The 22,500-nt window shown below is 49.4% G+C and overlaps 1 protein-coding gene across 3 annotated transcripts in view; it reads right to left on the bottom strand.

Moving 5' to 3' along the window:
- efl1 (elongation factor like GTPase 1) overlaps positions 1-22,500 on the bottom strand; it is a 69,051-nt gene that overhangs the window by 6,815 nt on the left and 39,736 nt on the right. For all 3 annotated transcript variants that reach the window (XM_031569714.2, XM_031569716.2, XM_031569715.2), the window contains exons 16-19: positions 14,980-15,111; positions 13,501-13,648; positions 4,350-5,344; positions 3,065-3,249 (exon numbers count right to left, since the gene is read on the bottom strand). In XM_031569714.2, the coding sequence (XP_031425574.1) occupies positions 3,065-3,249; positions 4,350-5,344; positions 13,501-13,648; positions 14,980-15,111 (1,460 nt within the window). The remainder of the gene's footprint in view (positions 1-3,064; positions 3,250-4,349; positions 5,345-13,500; positions 13,649-14,979; positions 15,112-22,500) is intronic.

Here is a 22,500-nt window from a genome sequence, read left to right as displayed (position 1 = left end):
CCGGCTTGCAACGGAGGAAAACGCACTTGAAAAAAAACAAAACAAACAAGCTGCCACTCTTATTCACCAAAGCATACTTAGAGTGACCACAGGACGTAGTCACCCCACCCACCAACCCCCGCCCCAGAAGCTTAACCTCAAACAACCTTGCCTAATATGCCACACCCACCTCAAGCAACCAGAGCACACTAAATGAGCAGGCAGGCACACAGACAGGCACACAGGCAGGCAGACAGACAGGCACACAGACAGGCACACAGACAGGCACACAGACAGGCACACAGGCAGGCAGGCACACACACACACACACACACACACAGGCAGGCACACAGGCAGGCACACAGGCAGGCACACACACACACACACACACACACACAGGCAGGCACACAGGCAGGCACACAGGCAGGCACACAGACAGGCACACAGACAGGCACACAGGCAGGCACACAGACAGGCACACAGACAGGCGCACACACACACACACACACACACACACACACACACACACACACAGGCACACAGACACACACACAGGCAGGCACACACACACACACACACACACACACACACACACACACACACTCACACTCACACTCACACACACACACACTTTAATGAGCAGACTTCCCCATCTTGCGGGGGGTCTAATCAGATCATTCCACGAGGCGGCTCCTGGTGGCCGTCGGGCGTGGTGGCACAGATGGAGTGACCCGCCGGGCCGGGCTGAGGGGATGCGCGCGCGAACGAGCGCCATATGGCACGGAGCACAGCCAAGGCCTCGGAGCTCCCCCGCGCCAGGAGCAGGTACAAAGCCACTGGCACATGTGGCGTCTCGCGCCTTTGATCCCCTTCGCCTCGCCCTGGGAGGAGGAGGAGGAGGAGGAGGTGCTATCATAACCCAGCCAAGCGTCGGTGCAACCCCGTGCCCGCGACCAGCCCTGCCCAGCCCTGCCCAGCAGTGAGTGGCGCTGGTCAGGCTCGCACCCAGCTGGCTGCACTGACCTCCAGTCATGTTTAATTCACAAAGCGTGTATGGGTGTGTGTGTATGTCTCTGTGTGTGTGTGTCTGTGTGTGTGTGTGTGTGTGTGTGTGTCTCTCTGTGTGTGTGTGTGTGTGTGTGTGTCTGTGTGTGTGTGTGTGTGTGTGTGTATGTCTCTGTGTGTGTGTATGTCTCTGTGTGTGTGTGTCTGTGTCTGTGTCTGTGTGTGTGTGTGTGTGTGTGTCTGTGTGTGTGTGTATGGGTGTGTATGTCTCTGTGTGTGTGTGTCTGTGTGTGTGTGTGTCTGTGTGTGTGTGTGTGTGTGTCTGTGTGTGTGTGTGTGTGGATCCCTCTGCTCCAGGCCAGTGTTTACAGAGGCCAGCCGGCTCAGTGACAGCAACCTCACTCCCCAGAGGCGCCTGGTGGCTCTCGCTCTCGCTCTCTGTCTCTGTCTCTTTCTCACGCCTTGAGCTGAGACTTCAGCCGAGATCGCCACATGAATTCTGACACTAAAACTCACAGCAGAAAGTTGGCTTATGAATGCAATACATAAACGCTGCATCAGGTTATGTTAAAGCAGTGCTGACTCTTTCAGATAGACTAAGGTCATCATTTCACAGTAAACACGACTAGGCAGATCATTCGCAGGGTGTAAATGAAGGATTTCTTCTCCAACTAGGGCTTGTACAATGAGCCATAATAACAGCGAAAGGTCAACACCCTCAGGGTGATCCACCTAAAGGGTCTGACCTCTCCTCCAGAACCAAACGTCCAGGAGATTTATGTAATTTCATCTGGGCTGTGGCACAGAAAAGGCTCACTCATCAAATCGCTCATCTAATTGACCCTAAATTGCTCTTAACATGGATTAGGTTATGTGATGGCAGGTGTGAACACGGCCACTGTGTCCAATACTTGCAAGACTGAATCAATGAGCCTCATGCTGGGCCATTTTTGGATTCATACGTTTGTAAATCCTTTCTGTGTAGTGGGGGTTTTCAATGCTAACACTGTGGTATTGTAGTGTGACGCAATATTCTCCATCATCTATTTCACATCAGTGTTTATGTTTTTCAAAAAGGAGTAAAATCATAAAACGTCTAACACTTTCAAAGTGGACAAATCTTACAGATTCTGCATTACGACATTGAATTCATAGTGCTGAATTTTATAAACTGGTACTTGCAAGGTACTTATGTGCGAATGCAATGAAGTACTCAAAGGATCACTCATCGAATGTGCGGTCTTGTCTTTGTAAAGCGATGCGTGTATGTGTCACCAGCTCTACATAGTTCACTGGGATGGAAAGCAAAGGAGCTGAGTGCTTGTGTTCTCTGAGCTGAGTGTTTGACATTCCTAAGGGGAAACTGTTGGGATGACTTCATTTGTGCAGCTTAGATCACTTGCAAAATGATTATAGATATTGCAAGAGGCCTATTGTGCTTCAATTATACCTATAAATATATACCAGACGTCTACAGAATGCAGTCTATATCTTTAACTTGGGGCACAATGTGCTATCCTGTGACATGTCTGCTTGGAATCCACGCCACAGCATTTTAATAGACAGCTGCCTTTCCCTCACTCCGAACCTCATTCGCCTCCAGAGCAAAGTCAATAGCCCATCAGTCTAGTCACCTGCTTCTGCAATTGCGTTCCGCCAGCCTGCACACCTATTTGGTGCGCAGGGAGCCGCATCGATCTCCAGAGCTTCATGTGCAGCACACCTGTCAGACTAAACCAGGGAATGGAGATGACACTCAGACCACCTCACAATCCCCTGCTGCCTAAACGAGGTGCTTCCCCCTTTCCTCTCCTTCTCTTTCCTCTCCTTCTCTTTTCTCTTCGCCTGGCCCGGTTAAAGCAGGCCGAGAGAACGTGGAGGGAGGGAGGGAGAGAGAGAGAGAGAGAGAGAGAGAGAGAGAGAAAGAGAGAGACAGAGAGAGAAAGCGATACAGACACACCGCGAGCAAGTCCATTGAGAGGCAGGATGAGATGAAGAGTGTGCAGAAAGGGGGATGATGGCCTAAACAGAAGACAAGAAGAGAGCGCTTGATGGAGTCGATACGGAGTCACGCACTCACCTCCCAGTGGCTGAACATGAGCTGGGGGCTGGCCAGGCCACTGGTGCGCTTGCGGATCTCGTCGGCGAAGCCGAAGCTCTCGGCCACGGGCAGCACCGCGTTGATGATGAAGACCTCCGTGCCCTCCTTCATCTCCTCGCTGAGCACGCGACCCTCGCGCTTGGACAGCACACCGTAGACGCGACCTGAGGGAGGTTTAGGAGTCAGTCACACAGAGCCGGGCGTCCACAGGCCTTTCCAATGGCCAGGGTTAAAAATAGAGCCTGATGCAATGGGGGAGCTGAGAATATGAGGAAGTGTCGAGGGAAGCGGGGTCTAACGCATGTCAAACATTTTGCCCTCCTAAACAAAGAGGCGAGCGGGCCGATCGCTGTGTGTTGACACACAGAGATAAAAGGTGGCTGCCTCCTGCTTCTCCGTCCGGCCGATGACCCTCTTTGACCTCGGAGGCACAGGCGAGCTGTCTGCAGCTGCAGACCGATGATTTGGCTCTTTATCGCCTCTTCAGCGGACGCCTGACAAGATGTTTGATGTGTGCAAACACATCCGAGCATTTTCAACTGGTGTGTACAAACACACTGTCAAAAAGACAAGAACAAGTACAAGAAGACAAGATTTTGAAATCATGACTTCTTTTCTTCCAAGATATTGGAAGATAAATGATCCTCTGGAGCTGCCACGTTAAGGACTATACAAATGATGTCCACTGGCCATTAGTATGATAACTTGCTCTTTGGTTTTAATGATCCACCTAAGCTCATTAAGTTCCTAATGTGCTCAGGCATAAAGGCCAAATATCATTGGCAATAACAGAAAGATTAATCTGAATAAACATTAAAAAATAATGACGCAGGACCGGGTAGTAATTTGTGCCACTGCTAAATTATTCATCTGCTCTTACTCTTGCCAGTCCATTTTCTCTGAGGTTATCTGCTCTCAAGGGCCAGGATCCCCTTTCCCCTCCACGCCAACAGGACTCGTATCACTTCTGCGTTTCAGCAGACAATCGGCCTTTGTTTCAGCTGTCTGCGATATGACATCACCCGGCCCCAAACACGACAGGGCCACAGCAGCTTCTAATTAGGAAACGGGCAGAACTATTTCCTGTCGGTGCGGAAACTTCACTCTTCGCTGGGTGACTAAGTTCGGACCCCCCCCCCCAACCCCCACAAGCTCTCACCTCAGTGGCACAACATTCAAATCTGCAGCTGCAGCCTGGGACCGAGTGGTGACCTCTGACTCGGGTTTCAGTCGCTTTTGTTTCTTTCGCTTACTCTCGACTTACCCAGGACCTCAGCGGTGGCCATGATGTCGCAGGTGTACATGGCGGCCATGAGGCGCTGGGGCTTGGCCTGGAAGGCGAAGCGGCAGGCGTCCTTCATGGCGGCGATGAGCTGGCCCGACACCGGCCCGTAGCAGTCCGCTGAAGCGTCCGGCCGCCATCTGTTGTGGCTGCCACCTGATGGCGACACGTCCGGCTCGGGCGCTCCCTGCAGCTCCCCTGGGGCCTCCCGCGATGAGTCGGCAACAGATTGCTGGGAGGATGGCTGGGAAGCACCATGCTTCTCCACCCCCTCCTCTTTCTCATCAACAGAGTCCAGCCGAGAGGGTGCCTTCAACTCCCACCTCTCCAGGGCAAAGCACAAGCCCATCAGGGGCTCCTCGCACAATGGCCCCGACAGAGTGGCCAGTTGGAAGCCGCTAACAATGCTGTTGTCATAGTCCCGGAGCGCGGCGGGGGCTTGGGGCCGGTCCCTCTCCAGACACTGCCACACCGAGGGCCGCTGGTAGCCCTCCACACTGTTCAGCAGGATGTTGGGGCCGTAGCGGCGAGGCCCGAAGGACCAGATGCGGTTGACGGCGTCCCACCACTTCCGTCCCTTCAAGTGGCTCTCCAGCTTGTCTTTGAAGTCCTGGATGGACTCCAGGGTTTTGGGGTTGATCTCCAGGTCCTTGCCTTCCTTCATGGCCAGGCTGAACTGCTCCATTGTTCGCATGAGCTCACCGTTCTCCTCGAGCAGTTGAGTGACTTCCTCAGGAAGAGGGGTGGCCCTCACCCCGACGGTGGCCATTTTGTTGGAGGTCGTGAGCGTGACCAGGCCAGTGGGATCCACCAGGACCCCCTCTGGGTACTTGGCATGTTCCTCTTTCACCTGGTGGACGGCCACCTTGTGCTGCTTGCCCAGCTCCTCGTTCACCATGTCCACTTTGGGTGGTCGGATCACCGTCTCACGGAATGGGATGATGGGCTTGGAAGCACTTATCTCAATCTTGGCAAACCTGACGGGACAAATCAGAGCAGAGTGAAATGAATATAGATTTCAAACTAATGAGCCTTCCAAGGCTCACAAAGAGATGAGACGACACAGTATACATCCAAAAGCCAGCTCCATATGGCGGTGTTTACAGAGAGGAATTGCACAACGATCGGAATTCCCTTTTTGAGTCTGAACACGTTGTATACATCATGCGCTGAATGCCAAGTACTTACTCGGAGAAGAAAGACTAGTGCAACTTACGAAATAACATCGGAAAAGGTTGATTTAATTCAAACATATGCACCCACATGCAAAATCATCCCCCCCCCCTAAACATGTCAAATCCAGCCAAAGAAGACGGGAAGTGGCTCTGAAATTCACCTCCCCATTTGTTTTCCAAAGGAATAAAATGACCTTGATTGGAAGCTCTTGTTCATCACTGGATGGATGTAAGCCAAGAGTAATGTTTAGACTCTGTGTGAGAAACTGTTACTAGAATTACTTTGTGTTTTTATAACTTGTAAAGCTTGATGGTTTTTTTCCCCCCAGTGCACTGTGACCTGAAGTCTGTGCCCAGTGAAGCGTGTTGTAATGGTTTAGGTAGTTACCTCACCACAGCTAATAATAAATAATTAACCACAGTTGACCGGGTGATTCTCTTAAATAGAGCAGACGGTGGAAATGTTTGCCATCCCTGTGGACAACAAGAGTGAGGCTTTTGCTAATCTATTGAGCTCCAGACGTAAAAAATCAAACAGGTTGGAGGGCAGATAATCCTCTCTCCAATGTGTACTTGGACTTCCTGGGAATGGTGAACTAGGCCTGTGCTGTCTTTGTTTCTGATACTGCAGTCTTCCTGCATTATTATTTCACACAAACGCCTCTCCTGCTCCACGCCCAGGGACACACTGCAGAGAGAGGCTTCACAGTTTCATGGAGCAATTGTCTAAACCCGCTCTGGTGAAGGTACGCTTGAAACAGAAATGCACAAGAAAACACACGCATAGTACATTTTTTTTTACCTATTCTATCAATTTATGTATGAGTGGCTCCGATGGCTCTGAAATCTAAAGCAGCTAATGGTTGTGCTGCAGTGTGGAGAGATGCTCATTAGGAGCAGTTACCGATCTAAGGCTCCGAGTCAGGCCTCTTTCATCTACAACACAAATGGGCAAACCTCGTATTGCGGAAAAATGATTGAGGATTGATTAATAGAATATATATATTCATACAGAAAAAAAATACAGATGCTATTATGATACATCTTTCCTTCTGACTAGGTACGAGTTGGACCTATGAATAGCAAACATGGAGCGTGGGATGATATTAAAATACTCAGACGCTACAATCGCTACAATACTTTTGCCCAGCCTGTCAATGGAATGACAGGCCAGCGGAAATGATGATAATGAGCGTGAAACAAAGAGAGAATTAATCCCCTCAACAAAATGATTCCTGAAACCACAACAGTAATTACGTGGACAGACTTAACTCACTCTGGCTCCACTTGTTGGAACCGGGAGGGGTGTGTGTGTGTGTGCTCGGGGGGGGGGGTGTGTGTGTGCGCGGAGGGAGGGGGGGTTGGGTCACATGATCTGGCAGTTGACCCATTTCTTCCCAGTGGCCTGTTGACTGTGATGTCATCATCCCATGACTCAGGAGGGTAGGGTGGGAGGGGTGGCTGACCTCTTTCTGGGACTTGATTGTGCATGGCCACGAGCCAGTCTGCACGTCACGGGGAGCCATCGTGTATCAGCACACTCGACCTCACAGCGAGGATATTTTTAAACCCCCCTCTCTGCCGCGTAAAGCCGCTAGGCTTGTCAGCGGTGCTAACGGTCTGACCCCTGGCTCGTCAGGTCAGGCGCGCTGACCCTTTCTGCCAGCAGGGCTGTCTGGCCGCCTCACCCGAGCCTGCGGTCCACGCCTCCCACAGGCTACGGCCAATGACAAGACCCGCCTGCCTGCCCAGACTGAAGCCACTACAGGCCACACAGAAAAGCTTTTCAGCAGTATGTCCAGTTCTGTTTCTCCTCAACTAACCAATGGGCCACTACTTCAGAGTTCTTTGATCTTTTGCTAACAGCATACAGGTGAAATGTTTAAAAATGTTTTTTTTTTTTTTGGCACCAGGAAGGGTACAGCCCTACAGTGCTAAGTGTCATGCTTTGGGCTTTCAGCCGTTTCCTTTCCACGGTTTTTGCTCAATAAGAGTGCAGAGCAGAGCAGGGGAAAATCAATGGCTAACACCGTGTAGTTCATTCCCTTGCCTCGGCACTGGAACAACTCACAGGGGGGGGGGGGGTTGTCTTGCCACCGCGAGGGGAGGGCAGGTTAGAGCTACAAGGGAGAGGTAATTGCCAGAAGGAAAAAAAAGACCTTTGGAGTCTGCAGGCTGATATGTCAATTCAGTGCATTTCAGCGTCAAAGCAAAGCGTCTAACCCCGATGACTCCTCGTCTGGGGCTTCACAATAACACTGTCTGCAATTAAAGCGCCTCGGAAGCCTCACCGGACACACTGCTGTCAATCAATAGCACTGGCTGAAAAGAGAACGGCCCAACAGGAAGGAGCATGAAAGTGCTCTCGGCTTTATCCCCGTTAATGCCACCTAATCACTCAATCAAACGCTGGCTCTAGACAAAGTGTGACATAAGACTTGACATAAGACTTGTTTAGATGATGAGCATGTTGTTTGTGCCAGGCCGGCTGACTGACTGACCTGCTGATCTACCAGTCAAGCATCCTAACATCAGGCTGGGTCATTTGAATGAAAGTATGGTGTTTGTATTCGGACACTTGCGGGCCGAACATGGAAACAGATGTTTCGAGTATCAAAACAGTAAGGCGTCCAAGCCGACAGTTGGACACGTCTGTTGGAGTGGCTGATGGATCTCTTTCTGTGGTCTGTTTGCTGTACTTCTCATCGGTCCAGTCAGAGGGAGGAGTTGTTAGCCTCGCTGTCCCCTGGCTTCTCAAATGGTAGCATGCCTGGAGTGTAGAGCACAGGCTCCACCGCCTCTCTCTCTCTCTCTCTCTCTCCCTCTCCTCTCCCTCTCCCTCTCCCTCTCCCTCTCCCTCTCCCTCTCCCTCTCTCTCTCTCTCTCTCTCTCTCTCCCTCTCTCTCTCTCTCTCTCTCTCTCTCTCTCTCTCTCTCTCATCGTGACCCAACTCTACAGCCCTGCTCTCTGCTAGTAGGCTACTCAGACCAGAGGAGGGGGAAGGTGCTTTCATTTCCCTGTGTGATAGTCCTCCAAACCGCTGAGAAGAACAGCCTATCAGAGCGGTGCTGCCCAGTCTGGACTTTGACATTAAATGGTCCAAATACTGAGTAGTCCCTTTCCTGACAAGGCCCCTTTTTTTAAGGGAGATGTCTGTACTGATGGCATCCTTATGTCAGAGACAAATGAGAGCGAGCTGTTCAGCAGTAGGAGAAAAAACAAGGTAGAATTATGAGCGAATCTTTTGGATTCAGCTGAAGCAATTTAATTGAAACGATTTAATTTTAGTGAGAAGGTTTTTTTTTTTTTTTTTTTAGACTATTTCATTTTTAAATTTGGGTTGCTTTAATCCTCTGTTTACAGTGCAGAGCTGATCCTCTCCAGGAAAGTTTTTTTTCATCACCATCATTATTATTATTATTTTTATCAGCCTGCTAATTTATTAATGTAACACATTTCATTAAGAGAGCTCATTTTGAAAATGAGCGAGGCACAGACGGGCGCAATCTAGCGAGAGAAAAACACCCAGTGGATTCCACCCTCCCCTTTAACAATCCAGAAACTTCACCTCATTTCTGATCCCCGCATTATTAAAATTTCATCGGGGCCTTCAGAGAATACTTTGACTTTCATGAAGATTGATTTTCTTCCCTCTCTCCCTTCAGTGTGGCAAATGGCAGAAACGTATGATCATTAACCACCATATCCTCAAAAGCAAGACTGGTCAGACCTCATCTTTTGGGGAGGTACATACTCCCCAAACAACCGCCTTGGTTTACCTATGTCAAAATCTAGCTGTTTTGTTGCCATGGTTTCTCAATACACCCTGTATGACGAATGATTTCCTGACATATATTGTCCTTTTTTTTGGTGCGTTCTCGGCAGGGTTAAGCATATGCAAGGGCACCTGTGATTGATTTCGCCGAGGACAATCCAGCTCCACTCTCACCAGTACTTAACATGCCGCGGTGTTAAACGTATGCAGGTGTGAGTGACTTGTACAAGGTAACGCTCAAGGGCGCACACAATCAGAAGCTGGCTCCAACCAATTAGCCGCTGCCGGCGCTACGCAAAACAAGCTGTGGCATCTCTGGCCCTCTGAGCAAGTGTAACACCGCACCGTCCAGGGAGGGGAGACCTGATGGTCATTATCCCACCAACGCTCTTCGAAAAATACCACCATCAACCCCTGCCTTCCTATTCATATTCTGGCAAGTTTCTGGACAGATATGCAGTCAATGAACACCATGCAGGCACAGACCGACACACACACACACACACACACACACACACACACTTCTCAAACTCATGCTTTTTATTCCTCCTCCTACCATTCTCTTCTTCCTTTCCACTGTCAGCACTGTCAGTCAGAGAGATGTGCTTGGAAAGGTGTTCTCCGGCATTAGCTGGGGCTTAGCAGATGTGATGGCTGGTGTTCAGCCGGGGTGGAGGAGGTGAGGGTGGCAAAGGGTTTTTTGTCAGGGGAGTGGAGACTGGCACACAGCCTCCTCATCTGAGAGACAGGCATCAGGAGCTACTGATGGGGGCCACAGCCCAGGTGGCAGAGCAGACACACTCCAGGGCTAGAATGTCGTCTTCTGCTGCTGTGTGAGTGTGTGCGTGTGTGTGTGTGTGTGTGTGTGTGTGTGTGTGGCGGGGGGGGGGGGGGGGGGGGGGGGGGGGGCTACAAATGCAGTGCAAATGGCAGTAGGAATACGTTATCATCAGCAGTCACGGTTTGAGGGACAAATTCACACTGGCAAATACGACACACACAGATGCACATACACACACACATACATACATACACACACACACACACACACACACACACACACCTGCAGGTCACACATATTTGGAAGAGTGAGTGGGACGCTGTCATCTCTGACAAATCTAATACCAGCTGTCAGCCCGTCTCCAGCTCCAACAAACTGTTTATTTTAGCTGCAGGCCAATCAGAACCCAGAGGAGGTGAACACCATTAAAGGCCTGTGTGAAGTCATTCTCTTCTGACTTTATTCCTCTCGTCTCCCTCCCTCCCTCCCTGCTTTGTCTCGCTCTCTCGCCTTCTTTTCCCTCTCCTCCGTGTTTGCATAGCACCCCCCCCCATGCCCCCTCTGAAGCAGTCATCCCTCCTCTCCTCTCCTCTCCTCTCCTCTCCTCTCCTCTCTTCCCTTCCCTTCCCTTCCCCTCTCCTCTCCTCTCCTCTCCTCTCCTCTCCTCTCCTCTCCTCTCCTCTCCCCTCCCCTCCTCTCCTCTCCTCTCCTCTCTAGGTCTCTAGGTCCTCTTCTAAACCTATAAACAGCATCCATCCATTTCTATTGTCTCTCTATCTGTCTCTCCCTGCCATGACCTGAGCGAAGAGGTAAAAGCATCAAAAGCAATCCTCCAGTCAATATATAATCACGGGCAGGTGATTGCTGGCGAGAGGCGAGCTGTGGGGACAGGGCTTAACGTGGCCGCAGACTTGCTGTCAGAAGCAATGAGCACCATATTTCATTTGAGACCCAATCACCCTTCCTTGCAGTTGTCCTGCAGCCTGACAGGGCCATCACAGCGCCTCGTAATGATACGTAGAAGCTGACGGTACCTCCACTAAACAAGAAGGATCTGTGGAGAGGCAGATATACGATATACTGACTATTATGAGTCACTGCATCAGGTCAGTAAGCAAGTCTATATTAATGTCGTACCTGGCATTAAATCGGAAAGGATGATTTCAATTACATTCTAAATAGAAAAGGAGATGTGAGATTTATCCGCATGGTATTATATTCAAGAGATAAATTAAACCAGAGTAGGATGCGAACAGCATGCCCTCCTGTGCCAATCTACACACCCTTTTGAACTGAAGTGCTTTTAGACAGACATACAGTGCCTAGGAATGTAAAGCAACTCAACTCACTACTTCTGTTCTGCTCTACTGCTGCCATCACACAACCAAGACGGAGGAACATGGTCCAGCTGCTGTGAAAATGTTAAATAATTCACTTAGCAATCCAACTGTTCCATCTTAAAGTTATATTTCAATTTGCAACTTAAAACCAAACTACTATATCTGTGACAGGGCATTTTTTACCATACACGACAATTTGGTGTCTCCTCCAAATGTATCTATAATGGGAACTATCATGGTAAGATTTCAGGAATAAAATCGACCTCATACGTATTTACATGATTTCATTTTCATTCCCAACTTGCCCTCAGAGCTTTCATTGCAACTTTGTTTCAAGTCAGGCGTAGTTTATGACTCTACCTGGCAGTAGTGTGTGTATCAGGTCTGGCACATACACACACATCTCACTTGCACAAGTACAATGTTGGGGTCGAAAGTATCTTCCATAAGTCTGCCTTAACACCAATCAAATTTCCATAGAAAAATCAATGGTAATTGGTTCGAATTTCTTGTCAGTTAAACAGATGCAGGATTCACACTGAAATGAATGAATAAAAACAGGCTACGTTGAAATGACAGCCTAAGAAGCCAGTGACAGGGGAGCAAGTGGGACCGTAAATGTGTGTGTGTGTGTGTGTGTGTGTGTGTGTGTGTGTGTGTGTGTGTGTGTGTGTGTGTGTGTGTATATGTGAGCGAGTGTATGTGTGTGTGTGAGAAAGCGTGTGTGTGTGTGTCAGTGACGTGCGGTGAGGTTCGTGACTGGGGAGGCACTGATTTTTTCAGTCAAATTTACAAATACATAAACCCAATAGAGTATCTAAGATCACCATTCAATTGGCAGCTTTCACATTGACTACTGGTTGTTTTTCATATCAGCATTCTTTACACACACATAGGTAAGGTGCATACAGTAGGCAGCTGCTAGCTTGTGATGAACTCATGTGTAAATATTATGCACTCATGAATATGAACTCGTTAATAAGAACTCTTTCTCACGAAGTTGCACAAGCACCCTGAGGGTTTCTACCTTTTCCCATTATAATTTTAATAGTTAAATCGAGGAGACTATAACATCAGCTAGATAACCAGCTATCATTTCATGCAAATTGAACTCTTCCGATTAACTCGTAAGGTTATTAAGTGTCCTTAGCTAGCTAATTAGCTAACGTAGCAACAGAATAACCATTGCAACCAGGAAACACAATTTACCTACAATTTAAGTTTAATTTCCAAAATTAGCACACCAATAAAAAGCAGTCTTGGGTTCAAAGTGATCACAACCACTTGTGTGATGTTAAATGGCTTCACATAGACATAAAACAATCCCAAGAGAAATAATGGGAAATCAACTGAGCTGCCGCTGTAAATTCAAAACCAAATTTATTCTTGAGGTTCCAAACATGTTCAAAGGAATTTGGCTTTGAATGTGAGAAGTCGATCGAGTTATCTTCTGTCCCGTCGCTTGAAGCATACCTTTTAGCTCCGGCATGGGTCTCCCATTATTAATCATTTCACGTTTGGACTGAAAGTCCAGTTTTGAGAACTGCTTCAGCTTAGCAATAAAATCTTCCATTATCGCCGTCAAGTAGAAGTGTAGAAGAAGAGCAACGTTCCCCAGCATAACCCCGACAGGTGCGCTCTCGCACGCCCCCTTCATTGAGGCAGAGGTACTGTGTGCCTCACCTACATGATTTTTCAATGCGTTTTGAGCTCAGCTCAAAGGTTCTACGCATGCGCACGCATGCGCAAACCCAGTCTGGAGCGATTGCGCAATCCTAGGTGAGGCACTCCCAATACATGGTGCCTCACCTGACCGCACGTCCCTTGTTTTCTCCCGCTCTACCTCACCTGCCTCATATGACCGCACGTCCCTGGTGTGTGTCTGTGTGTGTCTGTGTGTGTGTCTGTGTGTGTGTCTGTGTGTGTCTGTGTGTGTCTGTGTGTGTCTGTGTGTGTCTGTGTGTGTCTGTGTGTGGTGTGTGAGAGTGTCTGTGTGTGAGAGAGTGTATGTGTGTGTGTGTGTGTGTGTGTGTGTGTGTGTGTGTGTGTGTGTGTGTGTTACCTCTCCCTGAGGTCGTCCAGGCAGCGCTGCAGATGCACCTCCCCGGCGGTCACCAGCACGTGCTCCCCCGTCTCCTGAATCAGCACCTCTGCACACGGGTCGGCCTGGTTCAGCAACTTCATCCCGCGCACCAGCTTATGCATCTCACCTACGTGCGCGTGCGCATACACACAGAGACACACACACAAACGCGTGCGCACACACACACACACACACACACACACACACACACACAAACGCACGCAGAAACACGCGTACACACACGCACACACAAACGGCCACAGAAACATACAAGCGCACACACACACAAACGCACACACAAACAAACGCACACACACAGAGACATGACCAGGCATTTAGTCTGCATAACTGTATGAACATTTGGACACCATGTTAAGTTCAAGCCTGTGATGCTCAATCTGGCATACCTATGAAAAGAAGGTACAAGCAGATACCGAGCCATGAACACAGAGGAGTACTGCCAAGGAAAATCAAAAACACACACCAGAGCTCTTTTTGAACATCTTCTCCTCCTGTGGTTTTGCACTGTGACTTGGCCAGAGGCAACTGTCTCTCTCTCTCTCTCTCTCTCTCTATCTCCTTCTGATCTCATCTCTTCACAAACCTCTTATGTACCTACTTTGGATATTGTATTCTTAAGGGCAAAGAGGATAAATTATGAACGTTATGGAAACAGACAAGAGGAGACAGGCAATCTGAAACTACCCACTTTTGTGAGTGCAGTTCAAAGTGATACATGGCCCAACGTCTGAAAACCAATATCTCTTCAACTATTGAAAAATAAGGAACACATTTTTCTTTAAATTTACAAACTACGCTGAGATTAAGGTCTGATTTTGACAGCAGCTGCAAAGCACACATGGCTAAGTCTTTAGTCTCTGTCTTTGAAAATCTCATATTACTTCACTCTGTATGTGTAAACGGACACATCTATGCCAAATGATCTGCCGAAACATTATGAGAAGCTAATTTATTTGGACAGCTGTTGGACAACATGGGCAGACTGGCTGATGAGCACAAACATATTGTAAACAAGCTGTGGAGGAAGAGCTCTATCACAAACAGATAAGCAAATATTCCACTTCCTCTATCCAAGCCAAAATGGAGAAACAAGGAGGAGAGAGATAAGGGGCACCCGCAGCAGACAGCCCACAGCTTACGGAGAAACGTCAAGTGAGACACAGACAGAGAGAATGAGCGAGAGAAAGAACTGAGAGCTGTACTATCCTTCCTAACCTGGCATGGGAGAAAGAGAGAATACAGCTCTTCCACACATGCAGTTGCTTAATCCATCCCAGATGAGGAGAGGCACTCCTGACAGTCACTCAGCGAGCCTGACACTTGTTTTTTACTAACCAGAAAAAGCTGCACTGGAAAAGCGAGCCTACAGTGCAGTTCACTTTAGTTCAGGCTTGCTGCTGCTGCTGCTGCTGCTGCTGCGGCGGCCATGACACTTACTTGGGTGCTTGGGCTCGATGGCCACACGGACGATGGGGGTGGCATCAAAGTGGAGCGGGGTGAATGGAGGACATGCCGCGGTCGTGGAGACGGTGGCAGACTTCAGGATAAAGTCCTCCAGCCCTCCAATACCTGAGATTACAGGAGAGGGCCAGAGAGAGAGAGAAAGGAAGAGAAAAGGAGAGAATGAGAGAGAGCGAAAGGAAGAGAAAAGGAGAGAATGAGGGAGAGGGAGATAGAGAGAGAAAAGGAGAGAATGAGAGAGGGAGATAGAGAGAGAAAAGGAGAGAATGAGAGAGAGAGAGAGAAATGAATGGGGGAGAGAGAGAGAGAGAGAGAGAGGTCATTAACAGGTCAAAGGGTTATCAGTTGGCAACATCTTTGACTGTAGAGTGTGGGAACTTCAGCAGTGAATGGTGATCGCATGTAAGGAGAGTAGAGCAGAGGATGTGAGGATGCAGAGCTCTGGTCACTGCACTGGTGCTAATGCACTGGTCACTGCACTGGTGATAATGCACTGGTCACTGCACTGGTGCTAATGCACTGGTCTCTGCTCACTGCACTGGTGCTAATGCACTGGTCCCTGCTTACTGCACTGGTGCTAATGCACTGGTCTCTGCTTACTGCACTGGTGCTAATGCACTGGTCTCTGCTCACTGCACTGGTGCTAATGCACTGGTGCTAATGCACTGGTCTCTGCTCACTGCACTGGTGCTAATGCACTGGTGCTAATGCACTGGTCTCTGCTCACTGCACTGGTGCTAATGCACTGGTCCCTGCTTACTGCACTGGTGCTAATGCACTGGTCTCTGCTTACTGCACTGGTGCTAATGCACTGGTCTCTGCTCACTGCACTGGTGCTAATGCACTGGTGCTAATGCACTGGTCTCTGCTCACTGCACTGGTGCTAATGCACTGGTGCTAATGCACTGGTCTCTGCTCACTGCACTGGTGCTAATGCACTGGTCTCTGCTTACTGCACTGGTGCTAATGCACTGGTCTCTGCTTACTGCACTGGTGCTAATGCACTGGTCTCTGCTTACTGCACTGGTGCTAATGCACTGGTCTCTGGTCACTGCACTGGTGCTAATGCACTGGTCTCTGCTCTCTGCACTGGTGCTAATGCACTGGTGCTAATGCACTGGTCTCTGGTCACTGCACTGGTGCTAATGCACTGGAAGGCCCCATCTGTGTGAGACTGCACTAATCAGAAACCTCTAGAGTGCGGGGCTGTAGAGACAAGGGTCAATCCGCTGAGCAGAGGGAGCGTGTGCAAACAGCGCTTATACACCTCACTAGCACTGAGAGGCCTTCACAAAAACAGACGGGGAAACTCCTTTACCTCTTTATGGACTCTCCACCCACCTGGGCAGGGGACTTTCCTTTCACTCAGAGACTGTGATCACACCAATCAATTGCTTCGAGAACATTCTGCAACACCGGAGCACAACCTGCTGCAGCTCCTCCGTGCCGTAAAGGTTAGTCCACTCAGACTGCTGCTGACCGTCTCACCGCAGTCAGAACCACGTCTGGAATGACTGAGGAGGCCAATGCAGCAAGAGGCCAGATCCTATTTAAGAGGCAACACCTGCAGGCACTAAAACAATACAGTAAAAAAGGGCTCAACTCTAATCGCGCTCGTGGCTTTAAAAACTTCTGCCGTGTCTGTAAACGTCAGGCATCCCCCTTAATGTGGCTTTCCCTCGGACTGGGTAACAGAAGACGGCCGGCGGGGCGGTCTCAGGAGATCAGTTGTCTGAGGCCGCCGGTGACATCATGGACGTGGTATTACGGAGCGAGGCCGAGTGGTTTTTCGGGAGGGTGATTCACAGATATGGGGCAGACCAAGTCAAACAAACAGAATTCAAGAACGCCATCAAAGCCGGGACACTGACACCAAGGGAACAATTAAACATCTAAGGGTCTATGATGGCTAAGAAAGCCCAGACACCTCATGGTGAGAGGACACACACACCGGGGAGATCCTGATATCGACCTCAAACGTAATGGGCCTAGACGAAGCTGCCTGGTGTAATGAGAGACAGGATTTTTATTTTACATGGAACAAGAGACGCCCATCACTGCGGTGAGAAAATTTGAATACCAGCTATTCACTGCACTGCCTGTCGTTAGATAGATTACATTGAAGTCAGTCACCATGATATGTTTACACTACATGGAAAGACATCGCTCTTCAGACAAGCTCTCCAACTTGACCTGCATTTCACACATATCTGTAGAAATCCATTAAGCTAATCCTGCACTGAGCTTTGCACATTTGTGTATGAAGCCCGTCCGCCTGTGATGGAGACGTCTCGTCTCTGCTCAGACCCCCTTCAGTGGGCTGGGGCCGCTGCCGCTCCGCCTCTGCTGGACCAGACCAGAGGGCTGGAGGTGTGGAGTCCCCCTGGCGTGACCTCCGCGGGTCGACCTGCTTGTTTAAAGGCACTGGCGGCGAGGCGTGGCGAGGCGAGGCGAGGCAAGGCGGCGGCAGCGTTCACTCATGCAGTTAATTCCGACGCAGAAAAATGAAGTGGCCAGATTCAACAGAGGCGTTCTTTGTGTCTTCCCAACTTCATCAGACCCGACTTCCTCTCTTCTTCTGCTCCACACACCCTCCCCCCACCCACCCCTGCCTGAGGCACACTGTGGTGTTTATCTTATGGCTGATGACTTCCCTTTCGCTCGCCGACTTCACTCCGCTCGGAGTGCACCCGGGCCACAGCGAGAGGAGGGTGGAGCGCCCTCGCTAAATTAAAAGCCATTTTTCTTCCAAAAGAGCGAAGTGAAACAAACTGTGCCGATCCCCTCCGATTCTCAGATGGGGTTTTAATGATTCATGCACAAATCCTGCCACTCCTAAACTTTTCACCTCACACATGCTTTTTATTTCTTTGCCACAGAACCCTTTCTTAGAGAAGGGGGGAGAGAGCGAGAGAGAGAGAGAGCAAAAGAAAGAGTGAGGATCAGTTGTGTGCTTCTCAGTGGAAAATAAGAGGGCCCTAATTCAATTATGGAGGAGAGGAACGCAAACGAGGTTGGGACATCTCGGGGGAGAGGAGAAGAGTGTGCCATCTCGATGCTTGATAAGGGCCGCTGGCATGCCTGCCTGCCTGCCTGCCAGCCTGCCTGCCGCCCGGCCCGAGCAGACGCAGGGCATAAAGGTCCTTTCACATGAAACCTGAGAGGGTAATTACTCAAAAGGTTAGTGGGTCTCCTGAGCTTTTCCCCTGAGCGAGTCTAACAAAAGGCCTCTAAAAAACACAACTGAACAAATAATCTCTGCGAGAGAGAGCGGGAGAATCACTCTGGCAACATTCAAGTCCGACTCAATTCTCCAGTCTTGTTGAGAAAATCTGTACTGCAGATGGCAAGTAATAGCGAAGAGCCTCCTATGTGGGGAATTTAAACTACAGTAACAAAAACCCACGGATAATAATATCCTGATTGGAAAATAAACAAACACAAAAAAAACTTCAGAAGCCCGACTTCTGTCTAGAGTGCAGATCCAGTGGAGGTGAGAGTGCCCCAGGACGTGGCCTTGAAGCATGTCTAGAGGCCCGATTCGAACGTGATTCATGCCTGCTGCACACGCCTTCCCATGCGATGAGCAACAGGCAGATGTGTCCTCTCAGGCCTCCCTGCTGGGTGCAAGTAACAGCTTGGTACACCACCAGCACCCATTACTTACACTGGGTGGGGGAATTCCAGAAGAACTTGGTTAAAGTGTCTTATAAAAGGAGCTACACAGTGGGGTTTGATGTTTTAAGTACTCCCCCCACCTCATTGGCTTAGAGTCGTGCATACCACTTGATGACATAACCATGGTCAGAATGACTAGCAGAAAAGTAAACACCCACAGGCAGTGTTTTTTTTTGTTTCTTATGATTATTTCTAGTCTAATGGGTCAATTGATGAAAGCTGATTGAGGGTTTGTGTTGAGAGTCTAGGCCTCGGAAAGGCAGGTCATGCTGTGACATACTGTAATCGTAGACTGGGGGGGGGGGGGGGGAGTTGACAATATAGTTCATCAACACAAGATTTGTTCTGGGGAAATAGAAACAAAAGGCACTTCCTCCTTCTGGCACTGGCCGTGGTCAGAGGGAAGCTAAGCTCTGCACTGAGGGACTGCCCAGTGCTGATAGGACACAGAGGTCCCGTGAGGACAAGCAGAGAGCCAGACAGAGCAGGGGTTATCAGAAAGGGCCAGCCTTTTCCTCAGCACACAACACACAACTCCGCACCACAGACCCGACAGACCCGACAGACAGAGGACATGTCAGGTCTCACCCCCCCACCCCACCCACCCCCACACCATGATTGCTTTTTCCGTGAAGATGGAGAGAGAAAGTGGGACACGCACATCTCCGTCCTGAACAGCCTGAGGGAACCAAGTCAGCCACGTCCAAGAGAGAGAGGCTCAGAACGGTGACTCAAGCCCGGAGAAATGTCCTCAAACCACAAATACAGTTGGCCGAGAGAGACACAAGTTATATAAAGAGCGGCCCCCTCCTCTCTCTTTGTGCACTTGGCAGCTGTTCCTGTTCCCGTTCCTCTCAGCTGTGGTTCGGAGTGCTGGCTTCAAAGCAGGCCATGTCAAGCACTGCTATAGCTGGGAAGTTCAATAATAATAATAATAATGACTGTTAAGTGTTTTTTTTAAACACATTTGGTCTCTGCGTGTTGCATCATGTATAGTAGCCTGCTTTTTAGTTTCAGAAGATGTGGCCATTAAGACCAAAAAAAACATGCTAGATGAATCAGGCCAGAATGTCTAACATTCGGAACAAAACTGTGAAGTGTTAAATGTCTCAAAATGGTCACAGCACAAACAGAAGTCATTCAACTCAAGACACAGCACTTAAATTGTAATTATGTGTGTTCAAAAGAAGGAAAAGAAAAGAAGTGTAAAAAACTGACAGTCACAGGGACATTTGAGCTGAGTAACATCAATCTAAATCAAACACTAATGTAAATAGATCAATAAAGTTGACAACAGATATTATGGAAATGTGTAACTGGGGTCACTGTTATAGAACAAAGACCATTTCTAGTTAGGCCTTTGCAATCATGCAACAGGTTTTGAAAATGTCAACTCATGATGCTCAGAGAATTATAATTCCAATTTCATTCTTGGACACACAGGGCTGCAATATCAGACAGTGCTTAATGTAAGCCAGGCTGTTTGATCACACTGTCAGTGTGAAAAGTGAGCAAGCCATTAAATCATTTTTTTTTCTCCAATATTGCATATAAGCCATGAGGCTTTCCGCTTCAAGTGTCATCACAAGTGTCTGTTTGGCATAAGAATTAAAACCCCAGTACAGGCGACACGGAGAGTTCCTCAAACAAAGCGGCGATGTCAAACAGCGCACGGGCTGGATCATTAGCACTGCATTCACGCCAGCGCATTCAACCCTGGGCTGCGTTTGAAAGGTGGCCCCCCGTCCCTGGGCCCGCCAAGAAAGGGCCCGACCCACAAAAGGGACAACGGTGGAGGGGAACTGCTACCCACCAGCTGTCACAGTGGAGTGTGTGCTTGGGCACAGAGAGGACAACTTGACAGGGCCCAATTATTTTAGTGGACAGAGAGAGTGGAAGGTGGCGTGTAAAGAGAGTGCGTGTGCGGGAGCGTGTGCGTGTGCATGTGCGTGTGCGTGTGCGTGAGCGTGAGCGTGAGCGTGTGCGTGTGGGAGTGAGTGTGCGTGTGCGTGAGCGTGAGCGTGTGCGTGTGCGTGTGCGTGAGCGTGTGGGAGTGAGTGCGTGTGCGTGTGCGTGAGCGTGTGCGGCAGCTGGGGGTTCGAGCGGTGTGTGGTTTGGAGAGGGTCGGGTGGGATTTTGACCCCCTGATGTGTTGTCACCACTAACAGACACTACAGCTCACCTCTCCGTTATGCACTCATATCTGCACCCATTGACTTCCTATCACTCTTCTCACACACACACACACATGCGCACACACACACACACACACACACACACACACACACACACACGTGCTTCGGACTCCAGACAAAGAGGACACACATCTGACAGATGAACCACTTTCAGTGGGATAGAGAACAGTGATTGGTTGCTCAGTAGAGACTAGCCAAAAACAAACTGCTTCAATATAGTAAACAAAACTATTTCACTCAAGGACACGGTGTTCTTATATCTTTGTGTGTGTGTGTGTGCTTCTTCGTTGTCTGCCTTAGATCCCAGGCGTTTGAGGTAGCCTGCCTTTTCGGTGCTGGGTGTGTGTGTTCAGTAAAGAGCTCTGTTTCTCTCTGTTTCTCGTCATGGAGGACTCTCTCCCCTGAGGGGACACACACCCATCTGCTCCATGAGGGAAAGAAGTGGGAAAAAAACACAAAATGTTCAAAAAGACAAAACAGTGAAGAAAGGGATAGAAACCCTTCGAATGAATCTACAACAACAACAAAAAAATATTAATAATAAAAAGTCCTGATGTGAAGCTGTGGGGATCACCTTTCTGGCTCATTAAACCTCTTCAGAGCTCCACTCTCCCCTCCCCCCCCCCCCCCCAGTAGCATCTCCAGGCTGACAGGGTGAAGAATGGGCCATTTTGAAAAACATTTCACTTGGAGAGTGAAGAGAGGTGGGGGTTGGTGGGGTGGGGTGGGGTGGGAAGAGCGGTTGTGACAGTGCGGCGGGCTTTGATGTTTAACGCACACACAAAGACGCCTAATGGACTGTGTGAGGGCTGGCTCAGGTGTCTCTCCACTGAGGTCATTCCCATTGGAACACTCTTCTCATAGTCTCAACTACCTGCGGAGAACAGGAGCGCCGTGCCACCTGCACAGCAGAGCAGAGCAGACGCACGCTAATGTGTCTCGCCACTCCCTACAAGCAGCAGGACCGCAGCCCAACAACAGCTCTGACTGGTGGCGTGCCATGTCTGTTCAAATGTTACAGTATCAATCAGAGCAAAGATAATAAGTGAGCAGGATATATAAGAGGTGTATGAGTGCTCAGCTCTTAAGTAGTTTCCATTTCTTATAATCAGCTCTGTTTCATAAACAGAAACCCTGTGTGACAAGTCATGAAGTCTCTCTTTCATATCCCCAACATGACTTCTAGAAAGTTCCTCAGTGGAAAGTCCCTCTCTTAAATGCTGCAGACTCTGGAGGCAGTAGATCAAAGTCAAGGCAAGGACTTCTGCCTCTGGCCAAGAAACACACTGAATATGACATTATCGCCTCGCGCTCCACAGGTAATGGGAGTTCTCGGAGCAGAGGAAGTCAAAGTCTGCCACAACACGGGCAGGCGTCCCCAGGGGAGAGAGAGCACACAGACACAGGGAGGCTTTCTAGTCCCATCCCTGCCAAAAGTATGGAGCGCATGTGGAAGCAATGTGGCAACCACAGGCCACGGGAGGCCCACAGGAAGAGGAAGTCACAGCCGCGCTCCAGCAACGGTGCAGCGGCGGCAACAATGCCCCCATTGAGTGAGCGGAGTGGTGAGGAGGGGAAGTGAGGTCGGGGGAGAGTCTTGGGGAGAGGAGTCTTGCCCTACACG

The sequence above is a fragment of the Clupea harengus genome, chromosome 6 (genome assembly GCF_900700415.2).
Source record: "Clupea harengus chromosome 6, Ch_v2.0.2, whole genome shotgun sequence".
Lineage (NCBI taxonomy): Eukaryota > Metazoa > Chordata > Actinopteri > Clupeiformes > Clupeidae > Clupea > Clupea harengus.
This window is presented reverse-complemented; position numbering and strand designations above follow the sequence as displayed.